Source organism: Babylonia areolata, chromosome 34 (assembly GCF_041734735.1).
Source record: "Babylonia areolata isolate BAREFJ2019XMU chromosome 34, ASM4173473v1, whole genome shotgun sequence".
Classification (NCBI taxonomy): domain Eukaryota; kingdom Metazoa; phylum Mollusca; class Gastropoda; order Neogastropoda; family Buccinidae; genus Babylonia; species Babylonia areolata.
Window position 1 is genome coordinate 597578 of NC_134909.1, and position 25184 is coordinate 622761.

At 43.6% G+C, this 25184-nt stretch overlaps 2 protein-coding genes and 1 long non-coding RNA gene across 4 annotated transcripts in view; 1 reads left to right on the plus strand and 2 right to left on the minus strand.

Annotated features, from left to right (window-relative positions):
• Window positions 1-7873, plus strand: part of LOC143277309 (uncharacterized) — a 64471-nt gene extending 56598 nt beyond the window's left edge. Inside the window, exons 12-13 of the mRNA XM_076582090.1 lie at window positions 819-997; window positions 7280-7873. Of these exons, the coding sequence (XP_076438205.1) occupies window positions 819-997; window positions 7280-7617 (517 nt within the window). The 3' untranslated portion in view covers window positions 7618-7873. The remainder of the gene's footprint in view (window positions 1-818; window positions 998-7279) is intronic.
• LOC143277353 (uncharacterized) overlaps window positions 1-25184 on the minus strand; it is a 610653-nt gene that overhangs the window by 370857 nt on the left and 214612 nt on the right. The window lies entirely within an intron of this gene.
• LOC143277316 (uncharacterized) overlaps window positions 1-25184 on the minus strand; it is a 273528-nt gene that overhangs the window by 66830 nt on the left and 181514 nt on the right. The gene's annotated exons all lie outside the window — the stretch shown is intronic.

A 25184-nucleotide genomic window follows, 5' to 3' on the forward strand; every position in this document is an offset into this window, starting at 1 on the left:
GATGTATTATGTTAACAAAAGCGTTTTTGTAAAGCACCTAGAGCAGATTTCTGGATAGTGTGCTATATAAGTATCCATTATTATTATTATTATTATGAGATGATCATGACGGTAATGATATCGAAATGTCAACACAACCACAGCAATGTTTCCTTATTTAAACAAATTCCAACACAGACATAGCCCTCAGTACTAACACCAGTGCACGACCATACTCCAGCACTAGTGTTCAACAACCTGAACACCAAACTCAAACGACGTTTCCACACTAACTTCCCTAAATACAGCTTCAAGAAAAGCGACAGTGGGGAGACAGAGTCAAGAGCACACTGGATGTAAAACATCAGTTAATCAACAAGTCATCTTCGATCCATTCGTTTAACGACGTCAGAAACATAACACAATACAAAGTAACACCATCTCTCCCACTAACACATATTGATTGTGTGTGTGTGTGTGTGTGTGTGTGTGTGTGTGTGTGTGTGTGTCTGTGTGTCTGTCTGTCTGTCTGTCTGTTTGTGGGTTTTTGTTGTTGTTGTTGTTGCTGTTATTTTTGTTATTGTTGTGTGTGTGTGTGTGTGTGTGTGTGTGTGTGTGTGTGTGTGTGTGTGTGTGAATGAGAGAGAGAGAGAGAGAGAGAGAGGGGGGGGAGGGGGTAAAAAAGTCAAAGTTTTATTCAAACATGGTAATCTGAAAGTGTGTGTTGGGGGGGGGGGGGGGGGGCGAGGGGGGGGGGGGGGGTGTTGGCGTGCGTGGGTGTGCGTATCATTATACTTATCTAAAGAAACAATTCAGTTTCCTCATTTTGACGTGGACAGATTGACCCGCGTGACAAAGTACAGCACCAGAAGCTGCCCAGCGGACACGGACGGGCCGCCGGTGTTGTGGTTGCTGCACGAGGGGCAGGCCGGGCACTCCCCGGGCCATCCTGTGGACTGCGCGCGATGCGGGGAGGCTGTGGCGGAGGAGCTTGACAAGTTAGGTGTGGGCCGGGCAGGTAATTTGTCTTTTGGTCTGGTTAGTTTGTGTTGGAAAGTGGGTGGTGGTGGTGGTTAGTTGTGGTGGATGGGTGGTAGTGGCGGTGGTTAGGTCAGGTCAGGTCATTAGATCTGCTACTGGTAACCTGTAATCCAGTACAACCTGTTCAGGGTCGGGTTGCCGGCGACTAAACCGGCACTCCCACCGCTCCCTTCCGGGACTGGTGAGGCGGGTGGCTAGACACCCTGATGGAGATTCCTAAAAGGGCGTCGGCTCAGGAGAGCCACCGACGGCCATCTAGCTCCACTGTGCTGTGTGCATGCCACACGCAGTTGGCCCCCGGGGTGTGTCTACCCATGCATGCGAAGTCTGGATCCGGAAGAATCTGCGGAAGAAACCTATCGGTTCAACGGAGAGGAAGGCGGTTACAACAACGCACTGTGGAGTGCAGAGAGCAAGATGAGACACCGAAAGGATATCTTGGTCATCCACTGCATCCGTGCTCATCCTCCAATCGTCTCGACTTAGTCTTGCCACTGGAAATTGGTGGACCCGGACGAGAGAGTGAGGTCGACGTTGCGCAACTCCTCTTCACTTTAAATAAACTCATCGCGCAAGTCATCAGTCATCCAAAATGACCTTTCATCCTTCATCATTTCATCACCCCCAAGTCCTGTGGCGACAGGCGAGCGACGAAACGACAGGTGTGGGTACACTGGCAGTCGCAGCCGCAGACCTGCACGCAGGCGGGTCAGGCCATAGGGTCGTTCTTCGTCGACAGGAGCAGCGATGGAGCTCGGCAGCCGTCTGAGCGTCTGAGCAGCCCTCTTTAGGAATGCACTGCTCACCTCCTTGGCATGAGGAAGGGGCTAGAAAAGGTGCCCTAAAAATTGCCTGCTCCATATCACCCTGGCCAGCATACCGCGGCTGGCGGGGACCCTACATCAGCGGTCGAAACAAAAAGAAAGAAAAGAAAAAAACAAGGATCGTTCCTCTCACCATTGGTGCTTGGAACATAAGGACTCTCCTGGACAGAGATAACGCGGACAGACCCCAAAGGAGAACGGCACTAGTTGCATCCGAACTCGCCAGATACAACATTGACATCGCAGCCTTCAGTGAGACTCGGCTTGCAGGCGAAGGCGAGCTCTGTGAACGGGGATCTGGTTACACCTTCTTCTGGAGTGGACGAGGAAGAGAAGAGCGACGTGAGGCTGGCGTTGGTTTTGCAGTAAAAACAGCACTTGTCAGCAAGCTAGCTGGAATCCCAAAGGGAGTCAACGATAGGCTTATGACCATGAAACTCCCACTGGCATCTGGCCAGAAGCACCTCACCATTGTCAGTGCCTACGTCCCAACCATGACCAACCCGGATGAAGTGAAGGCGAAGTTCTACGAGGACCTTCACTCTGTCATTGCTGCTATCCCTAAAGCAGACAAGCTCATCATTCTTGGGGACTTCAATGCTAGAGTTGGCTCTGACTACATCTCCTGGGATGGAGTGATTGGAAAGCACGGTGTGGGCCACTGCAACCCAAATGGATTGCTTTTGCTTCAGACTTGTGCAGAGCATGAACTACTGATAACCAACACAGTTTTCTGCCTCCCTACCCGTAACAGGACGTCATGGATGCACCCTCGCTCAAAGCATTGGCATCTCATCGATTACGTCATCGTCAGGAAAAGGGATAGGCAAGATGTACGTGTAACAAAGACCATGTGCGGCGCCGAGTGTTGGACAGACCATCGCCTTGTAGTCTCGAAGCTGAATATTCGAATCCAGCCCAAGAGACGCCCCCAAGGCCAGAAGGCTCCAAAACGGCTCAACATCACTAAGCTGAATAACATCACCATCAAACAGTCCTTTGTGGAGCTGCTGGAAGATCGTCAGGAATCCGCCTCTCTGGACAACCAGAATGTGGAGTCCGACTGGAGGACCCTGCGTGAGCTGATCTATAGTACAGCTTCAGAGACCCTGGGACCCATGACCAGAAAGCACAAAGACTGGTTTGATGAAAACTGTGATGAAATCAAGCAGCTTCTGGATGAGAAACGCCGTCTGCATCAAGCCTACCTGAGCAACCCAAAGTCCACATAAAAAAAGGATGCATACGATGCCATCTGCAGGACTGTTCAGCAAAAATTACGCCAGATGCAGGATAAGTGGCTGAGTGACAAAGCTGATGAGATCCAGGGATATGCTGACAGGCACGATATGAAGAGGTTCTATGATGCCTTAAAAGAAGTCTACGGCCCCACATCCTCAGGATCATCCCCCCTCCTCAGTGCAGATGGGAATACCTTGATCACTGAGAAGGAAAAAATTCTCGAACGCTGGGCTGAGCACTTCAACAGTGTCTTAAATCACCCTTCCTCCATAAATGATGAAGCCATAGACCGTCTCCCACAAGTCCCCATCAACGAAGCACTGGACGATCCGCCAACACTTCTTGAGACCCAGAAAGCAATCCGTCTGCTATCCAGTGGCAAAGCACCTGGCTCAGACTCCATACCAGCAGAGGTCTACAAGGATGGAGGCACTGTGCTGACTGGGAAGCTCCATCAGCTGTACTCACTCATGTGGAAAGAAGAGACGATCCCCCAGGATTTCAAAGATGCATCTATCATCCACTTGTACAAGCGAAAGGGGAACCGGCAAGCCTGTGATAACCATCGGGGCATTTCCTTGCTCTCCATCGCAGGCAAGATACTTGCCAGGATCCTACTAAACCGCCTCACAGCACACCTTGACCAAGGTCATTTGCCTGAGAGCCAATGTGGATTCCGGAAAGAGCGCGGAACCACCGACATGGTGTTTGCTGCAAGGCAGCTGCAAGAGAAATGTCAGGAGCAAAATGCTGATCTGTTCTCCACCTATGTCGACCTCACTAAGGCCTTCGACACCGTGAGTAGAGAGGGACTGTGGAAGATCATGACCAAGTACGGATGCACTCGGAAATTTATTTCCTTGGTCAGCCAATTCCATGAAGGCATGCAGGCTCGAGTCCAGGACAATGGCGAAACATCTGCTCCTTTTGCGGTCACAAATGGTGTCAAGCAAGGCTGCGTCCTGGCTCCAACGCTGTTCAGCCTCATGTTCTCTGCAATGCTTACTGATGCCTTCAGAGATGGCGATGTTGGAATCGGCCTAAAGTACCGAACAGATGGCAAGTTGTTTAACCTCAGAAGGCTTCAAGCAAAAACGAAGGTCATGACAGACATCATCAGAGACTTTTTGTTTGCTGATGATTGTGCCCTCAACGCTGGATCTGAAGCTGACATGCAACTCAGTGTCGACAAGTTTGCCACTGCCAGCAGGAACTTCGGCCTTACCATCAGCACGAGGAAAACTGAAGTTCTCCATCAGCCAGCCCCAGGGAAACCCTACGTTGAGCCCAACATCACAGTCAACGGTCAGAGACTCAGTGTGGTGGAGCGGTTCACATACCTTGGCAGCACACTGTCACGAAATGCAACCATCGACGATGAAGTGAACGTCAGGATTGCAAGAGCAAGCGCAACTTTTGGCAGACTCAGTGCAAATGTCTGGAACAGAAGAGGTATTAGTCTTGAGACCAAGCTAAAGGTCTACAGAGCAGTAGTTCTCCCCACACTACTGTATGCCTGCGAAACTTGGACAGTGTACCAACGACATGCCAAGAAGCTGAACCACTTCCACACAACATGCCTCAGGAAGCTACTGAACATCAAGTGGCAAGACAGGACCCCAGATACAGAGGTGCTCGCAAAAGCCATCCTTCCCAGCATCTTCACCATCCTGATGCAGTCCCAGCTTCGCTGGGCTGGACACGTGGCGTGCATGCCAGACCATCGGCTGCCCAAAAGGCTCTTCTATGGCGAGCTGCAACAAGGGAAGAGATCACACGGAGGTCAGAAGAAGCGCTTCAGAGATACTCTGAAAGTCTCTCTTAAAGCGTTTGATATCAACCCTGACTCCTGGGAGGAATCTGCAGTGGACCGTGACAAATGGCGCGCTGCTATGCACAAAGGCGCCAAGTTGTGCGAGGCCAACAGGACTGCTGCAGCTGTTCAGAAGAGGCAGGCCAGAAAGTCACGAGCAAACAAGCTCCCTGACAATGATATGCCTGTCTTTGTCTGCCCCAACTGTCAGCGAACATTTCGTGCGCAGATTGGACTATTCAGCCATCTGCGCATTCACAGATAGATTCATGAGCTTCCTCTCCCCCACCCCACCACCACCCTCCCCCCATCCCCCAGCTGGATGACAACGATGGTCATCATCGATCTCGATGGACACACCACCACCAGTTGTGGTGTGTGGGTGGTGGTGGTGGTTAGTTGTGGTGGATGGGTGGTGGTGGTGGTGGTTAGTTGTGGTGGGTGGGTGGTGGTGGTGGTGGTTAGTTGTGGTGGGTGGGTGGTGGTGGTGGTGGTTAGCTGTGATGGGTGGGTGGTGTGGTGGATGGGTGGTGGTGGTGGTGGTTAGTTGTGATGGGTGGGTGGTGGTGGTGGTTAGTTGTGATGGGTGGGTGGTGGTGGTGGTGGTTAGTTGTGGTGGGTGGGTGGTGGTGGTGGTGGTTAGTTGTGGTGGATGGGTGGTGGTGGTGGTGGCTAGTTGTCGTGTGTGGGTGGTGGTGGGTGGGTGGTGGTGGTGGTGGTGGTTAGATGTGGTGGATGAGTGGTGGTGGTGGTGGTGGTTAGTTGTCGTGTGTGGGTGGTGGGGGTGGTTAGTTGTGGTGGATGGGTGGTGGTGGTGGTGGTGGTGGTTAGTTGTGGTGGGTGGGTGGTGGTGGTGGTGGTTAGTTGTGGTGGGTGGGTGGTGGTGGTGGTGGTTAGTTGTCGTGTGTGGGTGGTGGTGGTGGTTATTTGTGGTGGATGGGTGGTGGTGGTGGTGGTGGTGGTTAGTTGTGGTGGATGGGTTAGTTTGTAGTGACAGATAGGTGATGGTAGTGGTGGCTTGCTTGGTTACGGGTACTTGTGGGTTTTTGTTACACAAACTGTACCTTGAGAAAAACGAGCAAGGATCAGTTCCAAATTATCTTTCTGATACACGGCATCACAAAGAACACAAGTGGACCAGAAGAAGAACCCACCAGAAATATTCCTCTTCACACATGGGTGGTGTTAGCTGCTCCTCTTTGGAAGCATTTTCCTCACCTCCTAGTTTTTACACGAACAAACAACAATACATGTTCGCGTGCGCGCGCGTGCATGCACGCACACTTGCATTATGCACACACACACACGCGCGCGCGCGCGCACACACACACACACACACACACGCACACAAACACATTATATATATATATATATATATATATATATATATATATATATATATATATATATATACGCTATCTACCCTTCCATCTACCCCCTCTCTCATTGTATATATATACATATATAGATAACGATAATGTGTGTGTGTGTGTGTGTGTTGTGTAGCTAGCTAATTATCCGCCGATCTATCTAGCTTTGTATATGTCTGTATACACCTGTCTGGTTTTTTTCCTATGGTTGTCTTCCACTCTCTCTTCGCTGTCTCTCTCTCTCTCTCTCTCTCTCCCTCACTCACTCTTTCACTCTCTCTCACTCACTCTCTCTCTCCCTCTCTCTTTCTCTCTCTATTCTCTGTCCCCCTCTCACTCTCTCTCCTTTCTCTGTCTCTCTCTCATATAGTGGAGTGGTGGCCAAGTGGTAACGTGTTCGTCTAGGAAGCAAAATAATCTGAGCGTATAGGTTCGAACCACCACTATTCTATTTCCCTCCACTCGACCTTCAGTGGCCGTCTGGATGCTGATGATTCGGACCAGGCGTTGAACTGAGGTTCCGTATGTAGCATACATTTATACATTTGTTTACGTAAAAGAGTCCACAGCAACAAGGGAGTTGGCAAAGATTCATAGTAAAATCCTCTCTAACATGCATGTGTGTGCACGTGCGTACGTGCGTGACAGAATCCTGACTGAATGACACAAGTAACGAATGATGAGCGCCGAAAGGCAGCAGTCGGCTCTGCCCAGGCTGACAGCCTGTTGTGCAAATGACTCCGTATTGGTTTCAAACCGAGAACAGGCGCTACAGAATAAGTAGTGTATAAGTATCCAAATCTCTCTCTCTCTCTCTCTCTCTCTCTCCACCAACCAAACCGCAAACAAATCAGTCAACAAATTAGTCAACTGACCAATTAATCAATTAATCAGTCTTTCCTTCAGTCAGTCAATCAGCAATCGAACCAACCATCCTGCTAATCAATCAATCATTCAATCAACCAATCAATCAATCAATCGCTCAATCAATCAATTAATCATTTCAACAGGTCCAGAAGGGCTCCACTACAGAGACGTCTTCATCCTCTTCAAGTCAGTGGCAAACATCACTGATGGCGCGACAGGCAGTGGGGGTGGTGAGGCCAGTGCCATGGTGGCGACGCTCCGCAGCAAAGGCGTGCCGCTTAGTGTTGTTCGACGCGGCGACAGGAACGGCATGCGGGACATGGCACTGGCTCTCACAGACCGGGTCACAGTCACTGAGTGGGAGACTGTGCAAGGACTTGAGCGGCGGGTGGTGGTGTGTGTCCACAGTGAAGTCAAGGACTACACTGACGGGCACAGTGCCACCTCCCGCTGTACGTCACAGCTCGTGTATATACGTTGACTGTTGGTCACACAAAGCTTGTATTGTATTGTATTGTATTGTATTGTATTGTATTGTATTGTATTGTATTGTATTGCTTAGCATGGATGACTTATGGCATGGCATTGCAATGCATCTTTTTGTCACAACATATTTCTCTGTGTGAAATTCGGGCTGCTCACCACAGGGAACGTGTTTCGCCACAGTGTAGCGCCACCCTCTTTTGGATCACGTGTGTAAACAAAATGAGTCCACGTAATATCTATGACCCATCCTCTCTCTTTCTGTCTGTCTGTCTGTCTCTGCCTGTCTGTCTGTCTCTGTCTGTCTGTCACTCTCTCTGTGTCTGTCTGTCTCTCTCTCTGTCTCTGTCTGTCTGTCTGTGTCTGTCTGTCTGTCTGTCTCTGTCTGTCTGTCTGTCTGTTATGTGATTCAGTGTGCGGAGTGTTTGTGTCGTCTTCTCAAAGCCAGAAAGACGGGATGAAAACAGAGGAAGTTTGAAACCTTGATCTAGATCTATATTATGTGGAAGAAATAATCCGATCTGCTGATCACATTATTGAGGAAAGAACTCTTTATCCTAGTGAATATCGTGTATATTACGTGGAAGAAATCATCCATGTGCTGATCACATTATTGACGAAAGAACTCTTTTATCCTAGTGAATATCGTGTATATTACGTGGAAGAAAGCATCCATGTGCTGATAACATTATTGACAAAAGAACTGTCACGCTCTAGAAGAGAGCGGACTAGAAACCCCAACCCAGCCCAGCACTAACACCCAGACAACACAAACACAGACTGAAATAATTCAGGGTTTACATACATTTATTCAGTCACACACAGAACTTGACTAATAAAACTACAATCTTATATTTAGCAAGAAATGATAAGTCCGCTGACAGAATGGATAAATAACACACACACAAAAAAAACCCCACAAAGCACAGAGCTTTAAGACACGGCCGTCCAGCGGCAGTCAGTCCGGAGAATGCTAACAATGAACTAAGGACGTAAGGACGTTTGACGAATAGATAAACTGAAGCACTGCACAACACAAGAAAAGACGATGACTTGAACGGCGAAAACTGAAGACAGATGAAAACAGAAGACGACGAAACTAGTGAACAAACGATGACAGTGATGAGAAGAGGGCAGCAGGACTGAAGACAGCAGTCAGCAGCAGAAGGAGCAACAACGCCGCCTGGCCAACACAGGCTGAAGAAGAGATGGTGCACGAAGTGGGACGCTGCAAACTGCCAACCGGGTACCACTACCCTGACGCTGGAAATAAAAAACCAAAACAAAGACGAGACACGTCCAGCAGGGCACTCCCTCTGAGCTGGAGCACACAGAACATAGAAGCATGGCCACCAGGAGGAAAAGCGATCCTCACATGAAGGTGCCAACCAGCTGGGCAAAAAGCCCCGAACCAAACAGGCACGACCTTCCTCCAAGAAGGCCGCGGGCGAAAAACCTAGAGAAGTGTCACTGACAGAACAGAGAAATTTTAAACTCTGCTCAGCAGTGACACAAACACACATGACTCCACGATTGCACGTGAAAAACGTACAACCGGGAGTCACACATACAAAAAGACAAGCTGGGGAGAGCGAGTGGGGAAGGGCATGTACAAAACACTCCACACGAGATTGTCATGAGTTGTGACAAGAACTCTCTTTATCCTAGTGAATATCGTGTTTCAGTTTCAGTTTCAGTAGCTCAAGGAGGCGTCACTGCGTTCGGATAAAACCATATACGCTACACCACATCTGCCAAGCAGATGCCTGACCAGCAGCGTAACCCAACGCGCTTAGTCAGGCCTTGAAAAAAAAAAAATATATATATCGTGTATATTACGTGAAAGAAATCATCCATGTGCTGATCGCATTATTGACGAAAGAACTCTCTTTATCCTAGTGAATATCGTGTATATTACGTGGAAGAAATCATCCATGTGCTGATCACATTATTGACGAAAGAACTCTCTTTATCCTAGTGAATATCGTGTATATTACGTGGAAGAAATCATCCATGTGCTGATCATATTACTGGCAAAAGAACTCTCTTTATCCTAGTGAATATCGTGTATATTACGTGGAAGAAATCATCCATGTGTTGATCACATTATTGACAAAAGTACTCTCTTTATCCTAGTGAATATCGTGTATATTACGTGGAAGAAATCATCCATGTGCTGATCACATTATTGACAAAAGAACTCTCTTTATCCTAGTGAATATCGTGTATATTACGTGGAAGAAATCATCCATGTGCTGATCACATTATTGACAAAAGAACTCTCTTTATCCTAGTGAATATCGTGTATATTACGCCTGGCGCCCATGTGGAAGACAGGGAAATTTCAAATTTAGGAAGATCTGTATTGTGATTGAAAACCAGTGAAATGTCAGTCAACGAGGGAAGCATTAGCTACATGAAATTGTTCTATTTTCAGCACAAACTTTTTACTTTTACAGACACTTTTTTTCAGATGGCTAGTAAAAATATTATTTAGATTGACAGGCCTGTATGTATATACTAGCTTATGACAGTGAACAATATTGAGAAAGTCATGTAATACAAAGAAGAAACCAAAGTAGGTATAACACAAATATTACCCAACATACACACACACACGCGCGCGTGCGCGCGTGCGCGCTCACACACACACACACGCGTGCGCGCGCACACACACACGCACAGAAAGAATGATATGACATGAAATAATATTTGTAATTGAGTGATACATCAAGCGCTATTTTTAAACTGCATGTCCATTGCCATCCTAGTATTGTATGTTTTTCTGTTATAACGTGGGGAACTGTTTTTAAACTGTATGTCCATTGCCATCCTAGCATTGTGTGTTTTTCTGTTATAACATGGGGAAAGGTATCTGTCAAAGGAACTCAATTTTTCGTTTATGACCCGATTGACTTTTTTTAATTTTTTGTGCACATCACACGTTTTGCTTTGAATAATTCTTTGATTTTTCGTTTCTCAGAAAAGTTTTGAGCTGTTGCACCTGCTGAATATGTGTTCAATACTATCTTTCTCTTCCATGCAGCTGTCCCCATTTGTTATAGATCGACCTTTGTTCCCAGAATTATGTGCTCTGCACTCAGTTGAAGCCACGTTTCTTAAGGTAATTTGTTTTTTTTTTTCATTGTATTTCATTTTGATTATTTATCTATTTATATATTTTTGTGCATGAAATATGATTTACGTTTCCATCTTTTCACCCTGCTTTCCATAAGCATTTTGAAGTTTGTTGACTCTTTAAAATGTAATAGAACATACAGCACCTTATCATTTCCAGTGCCCCAGCAATATCATGTATACAATTATTTGGCTCATCCATTTCCATTTGCTGAATGTAGGACTGATATCATGCAGTCATTAAACGTTTACAAGTGGACATTCATTCGGTATATTGTGTTGAAATCATGTTGTGTGAAGAAATTTTTAGGGGTATTCAGAGAGTAATGTATGCAATACTCTCCCCTTTTTTCTTTTCTTTTTTTCCTTTCCTCTTTTTTTCTTTTTCTTTTTCTTTTTATTGTTTAAGCACTGTTAGGAACAGTGCAAGGGAGACACACTTGTAAGTTGTGGTCAGTGTGGTGTGGTCAGTGTGGTGTGGTCAGTGTGGTGTTGTTAGTGGTTGTGTCAGTCTGTTGTTTCATTCTGGAAACAGAAAAGAGGACAGTGACCAGATGTATCTTGCTTAACTTCATAGACTCGCCCAGCCATTCAACTTTGGACAGTGTTTGTCAGAGACCGGTTCATTATTGGTGTCGTAATGAACAAATTCAAGAAAAAATCTGAGTGTTCCAGATAGTGACTTGACACTTGATAGAGCATTTCAAATTTGCTGAGTCTCAAGAAGCTGCTGTCAGAAATATCCAGAACATGCATTCTTCTTGGGAGGGAGCGTCACCAGAGAGCGTCATGAAGGTGCAGGCTGATACACAGACGGCCAGACAGGAACAGCAAACTTCTACCAGAAGAGGACCAGGGGATGACAGACGACAACACTCCTGACCACCAACCACTGACCAACGTTGCTTTCACTGTGGTGTGCTGCATGACCCACGTCAGTGCCCGTTCAAAGACAGAAACTGTTTCCAGTGTGGAAAAAAAGGACATATAGAAATGTGTTTTCAAAAGAACAGAGGTGTGAATGTGGAGAACTGTCTTTTGTGCTGTGGGTTAGGAAGGGGGTGTTGAAGAGAAAGTTGCCCCACTGGTGTGTGACTTACAAGTGGAAGGGCAAGTGGTTACGTTTCAGACATATACAGACTCTCCCTATACAATCATGTCAGATGCGAGGGGGTTGTGTACATGTGTGTGTGTGTGTGTGTGTGTGTGTGTGTGTGTGTGCGCGCGTGCGTGCGCATGCAAGGTTTTGTGAATTATATAATTGTGCACGGATTTCAAATACTGTTGAACAGCAACTGGTTTTAATTATGTACATCGTTGTTTTAACTGTAGTATTATATTTTCTCTTACTGTGCTTATCGCACTGGTTGATTTCTGATTGTTGTATGAGACTGATTAGCATCAACTTTGTATCTGTGCATTTTATGCTCCTTATGTATTTATGATGAATGACTGTGAAAGTATGTGTGATATGATCATTGTACGATAGATCCTTATCAACTTAGCATTTCAGTATTTTATGTTTTTTACGTGTTTACATTGAGTGACTGTGATTTTCGTGTATTGTTTATGTAAAATACACCAGAGGGGTAAGTGTATTTTTGGTGCAGAGAAAGTTGTTTTCCTGGGGGACAAAATCAGCAGACATGGCATCAAACCAGTGGAGTAGAAGGTTCAAGCCCTTGTTCAGGCAAGTCATTCAAAGGACTTCCTCAAGTTCTAACAATGATATCAGCAACACATGGCAACGCTGTGGTAAGTCAAACACATCACAGCAACACCATGGTATTTTACACATATGATGGCAACACTATGGTAATTCAAACACATGATAACACCTGGCAACGCTATGGTAATTCAAACACATCATGGCAACACCATGGTAATTTACACTTGATGGCAACACCATGGTCATTTAAACACATCATGGCAACACCATGGTAATTTACACTTGATGGCAACACCTGGCAACACCATGGTAATTCAAACACATCATGGCAACACCATGGTAATTTACACTTGATGGCAACACCTGGCAACACCATGGTCATTTAGACACATGGCAACACCATGGTCATTTAAACACATCATGGCAACACCATGGTCATTTAAACACATGGCAACACCATGGTCATTTAAACAACATGGGAACTTTCAGAAGTGGTCATTTAGACACCTGGCAACGGCATGGTCATTTAAACACCTGGCAACGGCATGGTCATTTAGACATATGGCAACACCATGGTCATTTAACACATATCATGGCAACACCATGGTCATTTAAACACATAATGGCAACACCATGGTAATTTACACATACGGCAACACTGGTCATTTACACATATCATGGCAACACCATGGTAATTTAAACACATAATGGCAACACCATAGTAATTTACACATACGGCAACACTGGTCATTTACACATATCATGGCAATGCTATGGTAATTCAAAACACATCATGGCAACACCTGGCAACGCTATGGTAATTTACACACATCATGGCAACACCATGCTCATTTAAACACATCATGGCAACACCATGATCATTTAAACACATCATGGCAACACCATGGTCATTTAAACACATCATGGCAACACCATGCTCATTCAAACACATCATGGCAACACCATGGTCATTTAAACACATCATGGCAACACCATGGTAACTTAAACACATCACAGCAACACCACAGTATTTTAAACACATCACGGCAACACAGTAGTATAAACCGACTATGGCAACACGACAGTGATTTAAACACACTACGGCAACACGACAGTAATTTAAACACACTATGGCAACACGACAGTAATTTAAACACACTATGGCAACACCACGGTAATTTAAACACACTATGGCAACACCACGGTAATTTAAACACACTGTGGCAACACCACAGTAATTCAAACACACTATGGACAACACCACGGTAATTTAAACACACTATGGCAACACCACGGTAATTTAAACACACTGTGGCAACACCACTGGCACGGTAATTTAAACACACTATGGCAACACGACAGTAATTTAAACACACTATGGCAACACGACAGTAATTTAAACACACTATGGCAACACCACGGTAATTTAAACACACTATGGCAACACGACAGTAATTTAAACACACTATGGCAACACCACGGTAATTTAAACACACTATGGCAACACCACAGTAATTCAAACACACTATGGCAACACCACGGTAATTTAAACACACTATGGCAACACCACGGTAATTTAAACACACTATGGCAACACCACGGTAATTGAAACCCAACACAATAGCAAGCAACGAAGCTGCACTGTGTGCTGTGTTTTTTGCTTTACCACCATCGTCAGTCATGCCGTGCTATACCACAGCATGGGGTCTGCACAGCAAAGCTCAGTGCTAACTGACTGTGTGCACTCGGACGGTCCGTCGTTGTGACCACTGAGCGAGAAAGGTTTCCTACAAACAAGTGGCCAGGGTCAGACAGTGCACAGTGTGACCGGCTGTTGTATACCCGTGTCCGATGGAGAACAGAACAGACTGGATTCCAATCAGGCTTCTAGTTAGGTTAAAGTGGTGGGGAAATATGTAAAGATGATAATAGAAAGAAACGATCACATATTATGTCTTTGTATATTTGTATATATTTGTCTTATTTATGTATATATATAATTATATGTTTCTTTGATGTATGATCAGTAAATTGAAACTAACCATTGTGTTAGTATTTCTGTATTTTATATTCCTTTCTTTCTTATTTTCCATACGATGTATTTTCTGACACTGTGTTAATTAAGCATGTTTATTTATGTATTCAGATCTTGCAAGGTGGATGCTTGATCAAATCTTTTCTTGTGTAAATCAAATGCCCTTTCTATCAGCAGTGTCTCTGTTAGTGATTAAAGTATTCTCTTATCTTGTATTATTGTTGTTGGTGTTGTTCTTGCTGATGTTGTGTGCATGCATGTGTGTGTTTGTGTTCCATCTTTAGTTTAGTGTTTTTCACTATCAGTGATATTAGACGATTAAAATAAATAAAAGGGTGGTGGGTGGGGGGTAGGGGGGGGGGGAGGAGGGAAGATGAAAACAGAAAAGGTAGAAAACTACCAAAAAATGCACAACTAACATGCAGTTTCATTTAACAGTAACAATTCAATAATGATGATAATAATCAGAAGCCATTAACACAGTTCTAAAGTACATTAAAGGAATGTAGAAACAGATCTATGAACTAATGCCTATGAAAGTTCGACCATACGAACCTCGTCAGAAATAACTTTCCAAAAATCATCTGCAGCTATTCTCTTTGAAATACTTGGGCAAGAAGGTACGTAACTGCTGACAGTGAAACAAACAATGATGCAAGCTGAAGTGCTTACCACAGATGTGTAGCCGGTTGGGCAGGGTTCTCTCACCACGTCAGCACCAGTTTGCTTCAAGGCTTTATTGAGGACAAGACGGGGACAAGACAAGACAAGATCGGGACTTGGGTAAAGGGAACAGGAGAGCGGGGGGTTAAAGGGCAAGGGACTGTCCTCGTGAAAGGAGGGAAATAAATAAGTAAATGATTGATTACCCCTATCAGGTTGACAGAGGCCCGCACACACACTGCTGTTGCCTGTTCTCTTTTAAAGCTAACTGAGAACTGATGATATTGGTTCTACAAGGAAAGGGTAGGAGAACTCACTTCGTAAAAACATATCAAGATGCAGCACATCCACCCTACATGATTATTATTTTGCACGTGAAGTTATGATGCTAAAGCTAACACGGGTCATAAACATGCACACACTCTCTCTCTCTCTCTCTCTCTCTCTCTCTGTTGCGGCCAGCACTTGTGGTGATAATAACACACCACCCACCAGCAAAAAGACCACCCCCATCAGCAAGAGGACCAGAAATCAGTGTCGACGATCTCTGTATCATGGACAGAAAGCCCGACCTGCCTCCAGCCCGCTGCCTGCACTCAATAGAAGAGTTCTTCAGCTGGAACAGACAGTGAACTCTTGGTGCCACGTGGAGGAGACAATCCAAGCCACCATTACTTCCATGGTGGATGATGCAAAAACGGCTGCAAAAAATGAACTTCGCACGCATATTGCTGACAAGTTTAGTATTCTTAGCGCTAAAATAGAAAGCTTACAAGCTGCTGTAGAAACAATTGAAGCAAGAAATAAACAACTTTCAAAAGAAAACCAGTCACTTAAGTCTCAGTTAGGGTCCCTGCAATTCGAAATCAAAAGAACAAAAAAACATTCAGAACAAACATCAGTCAACACGCAAACATTTCAACAGATTTGCCGTGACAACCAGCCAACCATATCCCGAAATGTTGATATCAGCACACAAACAGCTGAGTATTTGACATATGAAAATAATGCGGACCCCAGTACTTCTGAAGATTGTACCCAGCATGACAGAAATAAGCCACTGTCACCCACTGACCTATCTAACAATGAGGATACAGCTTCAAATTTGAATCCAGTTTCTATTAACTCACCAGAATCCAGCAAAATCCAAAACAGTGACGTGACGCTTTATTCTGTTTCAACTTCTAATGGTTTTGCTATTTTGTCAGGAACAGATAGCACTCAAATTCCCAAAATAGACCGCTTGTCAGAAAATAAATCAAGCCATTCGAAAGAAATCTTTTCAGTTCCGTCTCCAAACCAACCCCACAAGAAACCTTAAACCAAATGTCAATTCCTGAAAGAGCAACAATGTTGCTCATCGGAGACTGTTTTACGTTATATCAACCCTAAAAGACTTGCTCCGTTTGGAGAAGTCATGTTCAAACTGTGTGTGCCAGGGATGACCTTAGAAGACCTACAAAACTGGCTCCTCTCGGTGCCAGTCTCATCTACCATTAAGGATGTCATAATCCACGTAGGCATTAACTCCTGTCCATCTGGCCCAGTGTCCCATGATACTTGGAATGAACTCATAACCCTCTGCCTTAAAACTTTCCCTCAGGCACGAGTGGCATTCAGTTCCATTCTGCCTGCAAGAGGAAAACACCACTTTAATAACTCAATTATACCATCAAATCAAAATTTACAGTCTGCATGTGATAAAAACAGTCTGACATACATTGATAACTTTGTCACATTTACTTCTGACACAGGCCTGTACATTGACATAAAACATCCTAATGCCAAGGGCACTGCAAGATTGGCAGGCAATATCAAAACTCTGTGGAGAAAACCAACACATGTAGCGCCAACTAATCGCCATAGTGACAACAGAACAGGCCCCCAACAAACCCGATTCTCTTCACGTTATCCTTCCAGACCCCATGGTCCCTCCCGTCTTCCCCCCGCATCTGCTGCACCCAGTCAGGCCCGCCACACAGGGCAGGTGTATGACCAGCAGATTCCTCCTCCTTTCACATCATCAGATCAGTTTCCCCCACTGACTAATTACCTAACTACACGTCCTAGAGAGGTCCCGTTCCTTGCCCAACCTAGCTATCCCCATCAGTTCCAAAATGACCACCCCGCACAACAGAACATGTATCATTTTAATGGAAACGAACTCAGAGCAAATCTCCCTCCTGTATCACAGAGACCTCAGTTAAACAATGGACACAATATCTCCGGCCAGTTTCATCCATATACAGAGCGCCTACTGCAGATGGCCTCCCAGATATTGTCAAACAAATACTATTATCAACCCTATCAAACTCACCTTTAAAATGGAGTCCAATAGCTTTACTTGGCCCATTCTCACCACTTAATATTTTAACTAGGTATTTAATGGAAATCATATTTGATGTTTAAACGTACCAATTATTACAATATTTTATGTTTATCGATTCGCTCACAGGTACACTTGAGCGCCGTGAGTGTATGTGTATGCATGTCTGCGCGCGCTTTCGCGTGTGTGTGAAGGTATGTGTGTGCATGGCGTGCAGGTGTAGACGCACTCTTAAACGATGAGTGATGTTATTCATAATATAGCAATCTCTTTTTGATAAGTAGAACTGTCATGCAAGCAACTGTATGACTACTTTTCATGCCTGCTTGTGTTTTTGTTTGTTTTGTTGTTTGTTTGTTTTTCTGTTTGTGTGTGTGTGTGTGTGTGTGTGTGTGTGTGTGTATGCGCGCGCGCACGTGTGTATGTCATGAGTGCCGGTCCAGCACATGACAAGTGTTCTATTATTTAGTGAAGTGTGTTTTTTGTGTTATTTTTCCTTTTTCGCTGACATCACTTCACTGGTCCATTGATAACCGGGGTTACAGACGTCTTGTTGTACCTCCGTTGTTGTTTGATTAATAAGACTTCTTTTTTTCTTTTTTTTTAACGAACATTTTTTCCTTTTTTCACTTAAATTTTCCTTTTGAAAAATTTCTACCGTTATTTGTTACTGTTTTCACTTGTGGTATTCTTTCTTTATTCCCCTATCATATTGCGCTGAACAAAATAGTGTGTCGGTGTCTTCTACTCTTCAGCCTTTTCTTCATCATCTTCTTCTTCCCCTCTTCCTTCTCCTCTTCTATTCCGTACAGCGGTGTCGCTGCAATTCCTTGTTCTTACGGATTGATTAACCTCTCTTCTGTTCTCAGGGCATTTGAGTCTTGGTTGAATTCAATGCGCATTCTGGTAATATTTTGAATTACTTATGACTTAATTTTGTCGTTTCTAAATATAACTTTGAAATTTTGTATTTCATGTTTGGTAATTATTACAGTATTTAAATTTGGGGGGTTTTGCTGTTGTTGTTGTTTGTTGTTGTTTTGGGTTTTTTTCTCTCTGAATTGGACTCTGTCCTCTTAAGTGCCCACATTACTTCATTTGTAATCTATATATGTAATTTATTTTTAATATTGTACACGCGTGTATTTGAATGTGTGTGTAATTGCTTAACTTTATGCAATTGTTCAAACACCTTGTGATTTTCGTTAAACAACCTTTACCTTTCTTATTATTTTTTTCCTAACCTGGAACCTGGAGTGTTTAGTTGTTGGTTTTGCATCACCACTTAAGAATATGCATACACTCTGTACTTGGCCTTCTAAAGAAGGACTGCGCATAGGTTATCTAAATATCAATCACGCATTAAATAAATTGAATGACATATCATTGATCTTAGAAAATTCCGGAAATCCTTTTCATTTGTTTTGTTTCTCAGAATCACGTTTATCTGATCGCATATGTGACTCTGATGTAACTATCCCGGGTTATAAGATACTCCGCCTTGATCCAAAAGCTTCAAAGGAAACAGGTCTGTTAGTGTATCACAGTCAAGCAATCACATTAAAGCGAAAAATGAGTTTAGATCAGTCCGACATTGAATCCATATGGTTAGAAATTAAAATAAAACATATCAGTCCGCTACTTATTGGATTTATTTACAGAAATCCGGCTGAAAGAGTTAATTGGTTTGATGATTTTATTTCAATGATGGATGCTGCCATGCTTGAAGATAAAGAAATTATTATGTTCGGTGACTTTAACATTAATCTATTAAAACCTCAGCTGCAATGGAATCAGATATATACAGCATACAGTTTGGAACAACCTATCGATAAACCAACACGAGTAACCCCTAGTTCCAGTACCCTCATTGATCACATTTATGTTTCATGCAAACAAAATATTGTAGAAATATGTTCTCCAGTCACTGGATGTAGCGATCACTCACCTGTTTGCATCACCTGGAAAAGAAAAGGTATTAAAATTCCAAAAGCAAGTCACAAAACCATTGAATATAGATGTTTCAACAACTTTAACACAGATACTTTTTTGCATGATTTACTTTCTTCTCCACTTTCTCATGTCTATCAATACACCGATCCTGAAAATGCTTTAGATTTTTGGATAAGAACCTTTAGTAATATTTATAGTAAGCACTCACCAATCAGGACTAAACGAGTGAAACACCGTATGTTACCTCCATGGATTTCTAAAGAAATAAAAAATGAAATGCACCTTAGGGATCTTCTAAAACCAGTAAACCAAGAAGAATATGTTAAAAAAAGGAATAAAGTGAATTCAATGCAACGAAAAGCTATGCACAAGTATTACCAACAGAAAGTGACTAACAAAAAAGACTCAAGATCTATTTGGGATGCCATTAACAGACTAACCAACAAGCACTATACTAAATCACGAAATAATACTAATGATATAACCCCAGATACAATTAACAACCATTTTGTAAATATAGCTGAAAAGTTAATTACTAATGAGAGATGGAAATATAATGATTTAGAACTGCTAACTGATTACTGTCAATCCAAAAATATAAATTCAAAAGTTTTTATCCCTTATATATCAGTTCCTACATTTATAATCTCTGCATTGATAAAAGCTATTTTCCTGTATGTTTCAAACAGGCTAAAGTTTTTCCACTCTTCAAATCAGGTGATCCTTCTGATCCTTCTAACTACAGGCCTATATCTATACTATCGGTTCTTTCAAAACCACTTGAAAAGCATATCCAAAAACATATACCGTGTCACTTAAACAAATATCAATTGATTCACCCAGTACAGTCAGGTTTTAGAGAAAACCATTCTTGTCATACTGCTCTGACACAAATGATAGATAGATGGCTCTTAAATATAAATAATAGTAAATTTACAGGTGTTGTCTTCGTTGATTTTGCTAAAGCCTTTGACGTAATAAATCACTCTCTTCTCCTTAAGAAACTTGCTTGTTATGGCTTAGCTAAGAATACTTTACAATTTCTTTCTTCCTTCTTATCAGATCGACAACAACTGGTCTGCAATAAATCTTCCAAATCAACTTTTCAAGAAATAAGGTATGGTGTACCACAAGGATCAATTCTTGGCCCCCTTCTTTTCTCCTTGTACATTAATGATTTGCCTCTTTATATCAAATCTAATTGTGAATTGTTTGCCGATGATATAACTCCATACACTCCGACCACACATGCATTAAAGTTCTGACATCCAATTTACAAGACAGTGTGAACAGATTAGTTAAATGGACAGAACATAACCATATGTCTCTCAATGCTCAAAAAACTAAATGCATGTCTGTAACAACTCGACAGAAACGCCAGATAATGCCAACAAATTTTTTCAATATTTTCATTTCCAATGTTAAAATTGAAGAAGTCAAATCACACAAAGTTTTAGGTATAGTTATCGATAATGATTTATCATGGTCTGAACATATTACTTATTTATGTAAAAGGATGTCTCAAAAAGTATTCCAGTTATCAAAAATAAAACACTTTCTAAATACACATGCCCGTAAACAATTCTTTAATGCTCACATACAGTCGATAATAGATTATGCTTCTACTTTGTGGGATTCTACTAGCGCTAATACTCTAAAACCTCTTGTTAGATTATACAAACGTGCTTTGAAATTAGTTTTATTAAAGTCAAGTTCATTAACTCCTAATGATTATAGGTCACTTGATATCCTCCCACTGGAGCTAAAACTAGAATATAATAAGGCTGTTTTTATGCACAAAATAGTAAGCGGCTACGCACCTCCTTCAATTATAAATAACTTCCCAGTAAATAACATAAGACATGTACATAAGTTGCATATACCTCGTCCAAATCTTGATCTTTTTAAGTCCAGCCTAACATACAGCGGGGGAACGTATTGGAATAATTTACCATCACGTTTAAAAAATATTACTAACCACAACAACTTTAAGCAAAATCTAAAAATGTACCTATTCACAAAAATTGACGTCACCTGAAATCCAACATTGCTTTCGACAATTTGTGAGTTCCCTCTCACTCTCTCTTGAGTGGGTGCATTTGTGTGCGTTTGTGTGTGTGTGTGTGTGTGTGTGTGTGTGTGTGTGTGTGTGTGTGTATTTCATGATTTTTTTTTCTTTTTCTTTTCTTCTCTTCTTCTTCCTTTTGTGGAATGGCTTTGAATGGTGAAATAATGGTATATTTTGATTGTGTTTTGATTTTGTGCTCATTTTCGCTTTTTTAGCTTTATTCCCTCTTTAGGGCGAGGGCTGGATGTAAAAAAGCATGTTACTTGCTTATCAATTACCCTTGTTCATAAAGATTTTGTCTTTTGTCTTTTTGTCTCTCTCTCTCTCTTTTTCTGCAGGGCAAAGAGAACAATTTCACCCTGTTACATCCTCCCCTGGCCAATGAAATGACGTCCCGTCATTTACTTACTAATGTGCTTGGACCAGTAATTATTTGAATCTTAAGATATTGATTAAAACGTAGTATTGTTTCAAAAATGCCGTTTTTCAGTTATTAAATAAATCACAGTTCGAAACTTTTGAAATCAATGCAAACAAAAACTATGCAGCCTAAACACAAACTGTACAGCCTAGACTAGCGATATCAGTTTCTCAAGAATGATCTTTTTGGAAGATTTTCCTTCTGTCTCTTTCATCAGCTGTTTGAGAAATGTTAATTTCCGTTCAGTAATTGTCCATCCAGAAACTCCCAAGCCTGCCGTGTCTTGTTGTGACAAGATGTAGTCCCCATACGTCATCCAGCGTGGGGGCCGTCTGTGACGAGATGACCGTCTCAGGGGCGGAGCAGTGCTTTCCTCTTCAACAGCATCCACAACACCGTCTCTGCTTCCTTCCTTATCGCCGCTTCGTCCTGAACCCGAGACATCCTCCTGAAGGCCACAGTCGTCACTGCGTTGTCTGAGATCTTGGACTTCCTGCGGTATGCCACCTCCTCCCAGCTCGGAAGAATCAACTCTTGGTAACTCAGGAGTTGAACGCGCATCCTTGCGCTGCTGAATGCAGACTTCGAACTCCAGATCCTCTTCACTGTCAGTATCTACTGTCGCTGTAGATACATGCAGAGTTGTGTTCTCTGGGTGGCTGAAACGTTGTGTCTGTCTGGTCCTTCTGATCAGTTTCTCTCTTCTGCTGCTTCTTTCGTCTGGGTTTGGAGACAGGACATTGTGAGATTTCTTTCTCACGCTTTGGATTTGGGAGTCTGGGCTTTGGAATTGGTGGATTTGGGACTGGGAGTTTTGGAACTGCGGGCTCTGTGTTGGATTCTTCTGGGACAGAGGACTGTGCTTCATCAGTATCCACTGACAGGTGGCCAGTTGGAAGCAAATGATTCCTGTGCATGGTCCGTTTACGTTTTTCGTCACTGTCTGGATGCACCACATACACAGAAACGTCAGGGTTGGGATGAGACTCCACGATATACACTTCTTCTTCCCATCTGTCTGACAGTTTATGCTTTCCTTCGAAAGCTAACACCCGAACCAAAACACGATCACCCGATTCGAGAACTGCTCCTCTTGTCTTCAGGTCGTAAGATGCTTTCTGGCGGTCTCTGGCTTTGCTGGCAGTCACAACAGCTGTTTCATAGGACTTCTTCAGCCGTTCCCTGAGGTCCTTGGCATATGCGTGACTGTCTGTTCATTCTTTTCTGTATTTTCAATGCCAAAGGCTATGTCTATTGGAAGTCTAGCTTCTCTGCCAAACATCAGCTGGTAAGGGGAGAAACCTGTACTTTCATGGTGCATGCAGTTGTATGCATGAACCAACGGCGCAACATGCTGCTTCCAGTTTGCTTTCTTGTCTGGCGTCAAGGTACCAAGCATTGCCAACAACGTCCTGTTGAACCTTTCGGTCATGCCATTTCCTTGAGGATGATAGCTGGTTGTACGAGACTTTTCGATTCCCGCAACACTGCAAAGTTCTTGAATAACCTTGCTCTCGAAGTTGGCGCCTTGGTCAGAGTGCAGTCTCTTGGGAAACCCGTAGTGCACTATAAAAGAGTTAAACAGTGCATCTGCAGTAGTTTTTGCAGTCTGATTTCTGGTGGGGATGGCCTGGGCATACCGAGTGAAATGATCAGTGATGACCAGTACGTGTTGATATCCTCCTGATGATTGCTCCAGAGAGAGATAATCAATACAAACGAGTTCCAGCGGCTGGTATGTGATAATGTTAACCAGCAGGGCTCTGTCTATGGTGGATTTCCGTCTGATACATCTCTCACAGTTCTTCACCCAGGTCTCAACATCAGAGTTCATGTTTGGCCAGAAGAACCTGTCCCTAACTAGTGCCAGAGTCCGATCACGTCCCGGATGGCCGATATCGTTGTGCAGGCCACTCAGCGCTTTGCTTACAAAGTTTGCAGGCAGAACAAGCTGTTGCTTCATCTCTCCATTCACACAAACGACTCTGCACAGAACCCCCTGCTTGATACTCAGGCTGTCAAACTTGCGAAGCATTGCTAAGTGTGGAGGTGTAGCTGGAACTTGGTTCTTGCGTGGCTTCTGTTTGTTTCTAACAAATGTCAGCCAGATGGACAGAAACGCATCCTGACCTTGTGCCTTTCTCCAGTCTCGCATCATCATTTGCATAACATCTGTGTCACCAGAGTCCAGAATGTTAGTGACATCCACAGACAAACAGCATGTAGCATATGCAGGGACATTGACTGCACCACTGAGTTGCTTGACAGTTTCTGACGGTATTTCAGACCTCCTGGGTAAACGTGAGAGAGCATCAGCATCAACATTCGTAGCACCAGGCTTATACTTTATGTCAAAGTTATACGCTGACAGTGCTGCCAACCAGCGGTGTCCTGTTGCATCCAGTCTCGCTGACGTAAGGACATAAGTAAGGGGATTGTTGTCCGTGAAGACCGTGAAGCTTCCTCCATAAAGGTAGTCTTTGAACTTTTCGGTGACAGCCCATTTCAAGGCCAAGAATTCCAGTTTGTGTGCTGGGTAATTCCTTTCTGATTTGCTGAGCCCACGGCTGGCATAGCAGATGACGCGTTTGCATCCATCTTGCACCTGGTATAGAACTGCCCCCAAGCCTTCACTAGCAGCATCTGTATGAAGTTCAAAAGGTCTGGAGTAGTCTGGGTACCCTAACACAGGAGGAGAAGAGAGTATGTCCTGCAGGCGTTGAAAAGCTTGCTCTTGCTCTGGTCCCCATGTGAATGGTTTCTGGGACGAAGATGGAGTCTGCACCTTCCTTCTCTGTGTTTTCTTCACCGGTGTTGGTATCATGTCTGTCAGTGGCCGGGCGATGCTGGAGAAGCCTTTCACGAATTTCCCGTAAAATCCAGCAAATCCTAAAAATCTTCTGACGTCCTCAGCTGTTCTTGGAGTAGGCCAGGATCTGATGACTTCCACTTTGGATGGGTCCGCTTCAATACCATCCTTTGACACAACGTGGCCGATGTACACAACCTTTTCTGCAAAGAATTTGCATTTTTTTGGCGACAGCTTGAGACCCGATTCCCTGATTCTTTTGAATATTTTCTCCAGGCGTTCCATGTGTTCTTCGTAGGTCTTGGAGAACACAATGAGGTCATCGAGGTAAATCAGACATATCTTGTGATGGTAGTCTGAAAAGATGTCTTCCATCAATCTCTGGTAGGTTGACGGGCTGTTACACAGACCCATAGCAAGCCTATTGAACTCAAAGAATTCAAGAGGGCCAGCTGTGAATGAAGTTCTTTCCTTGTGGCACTC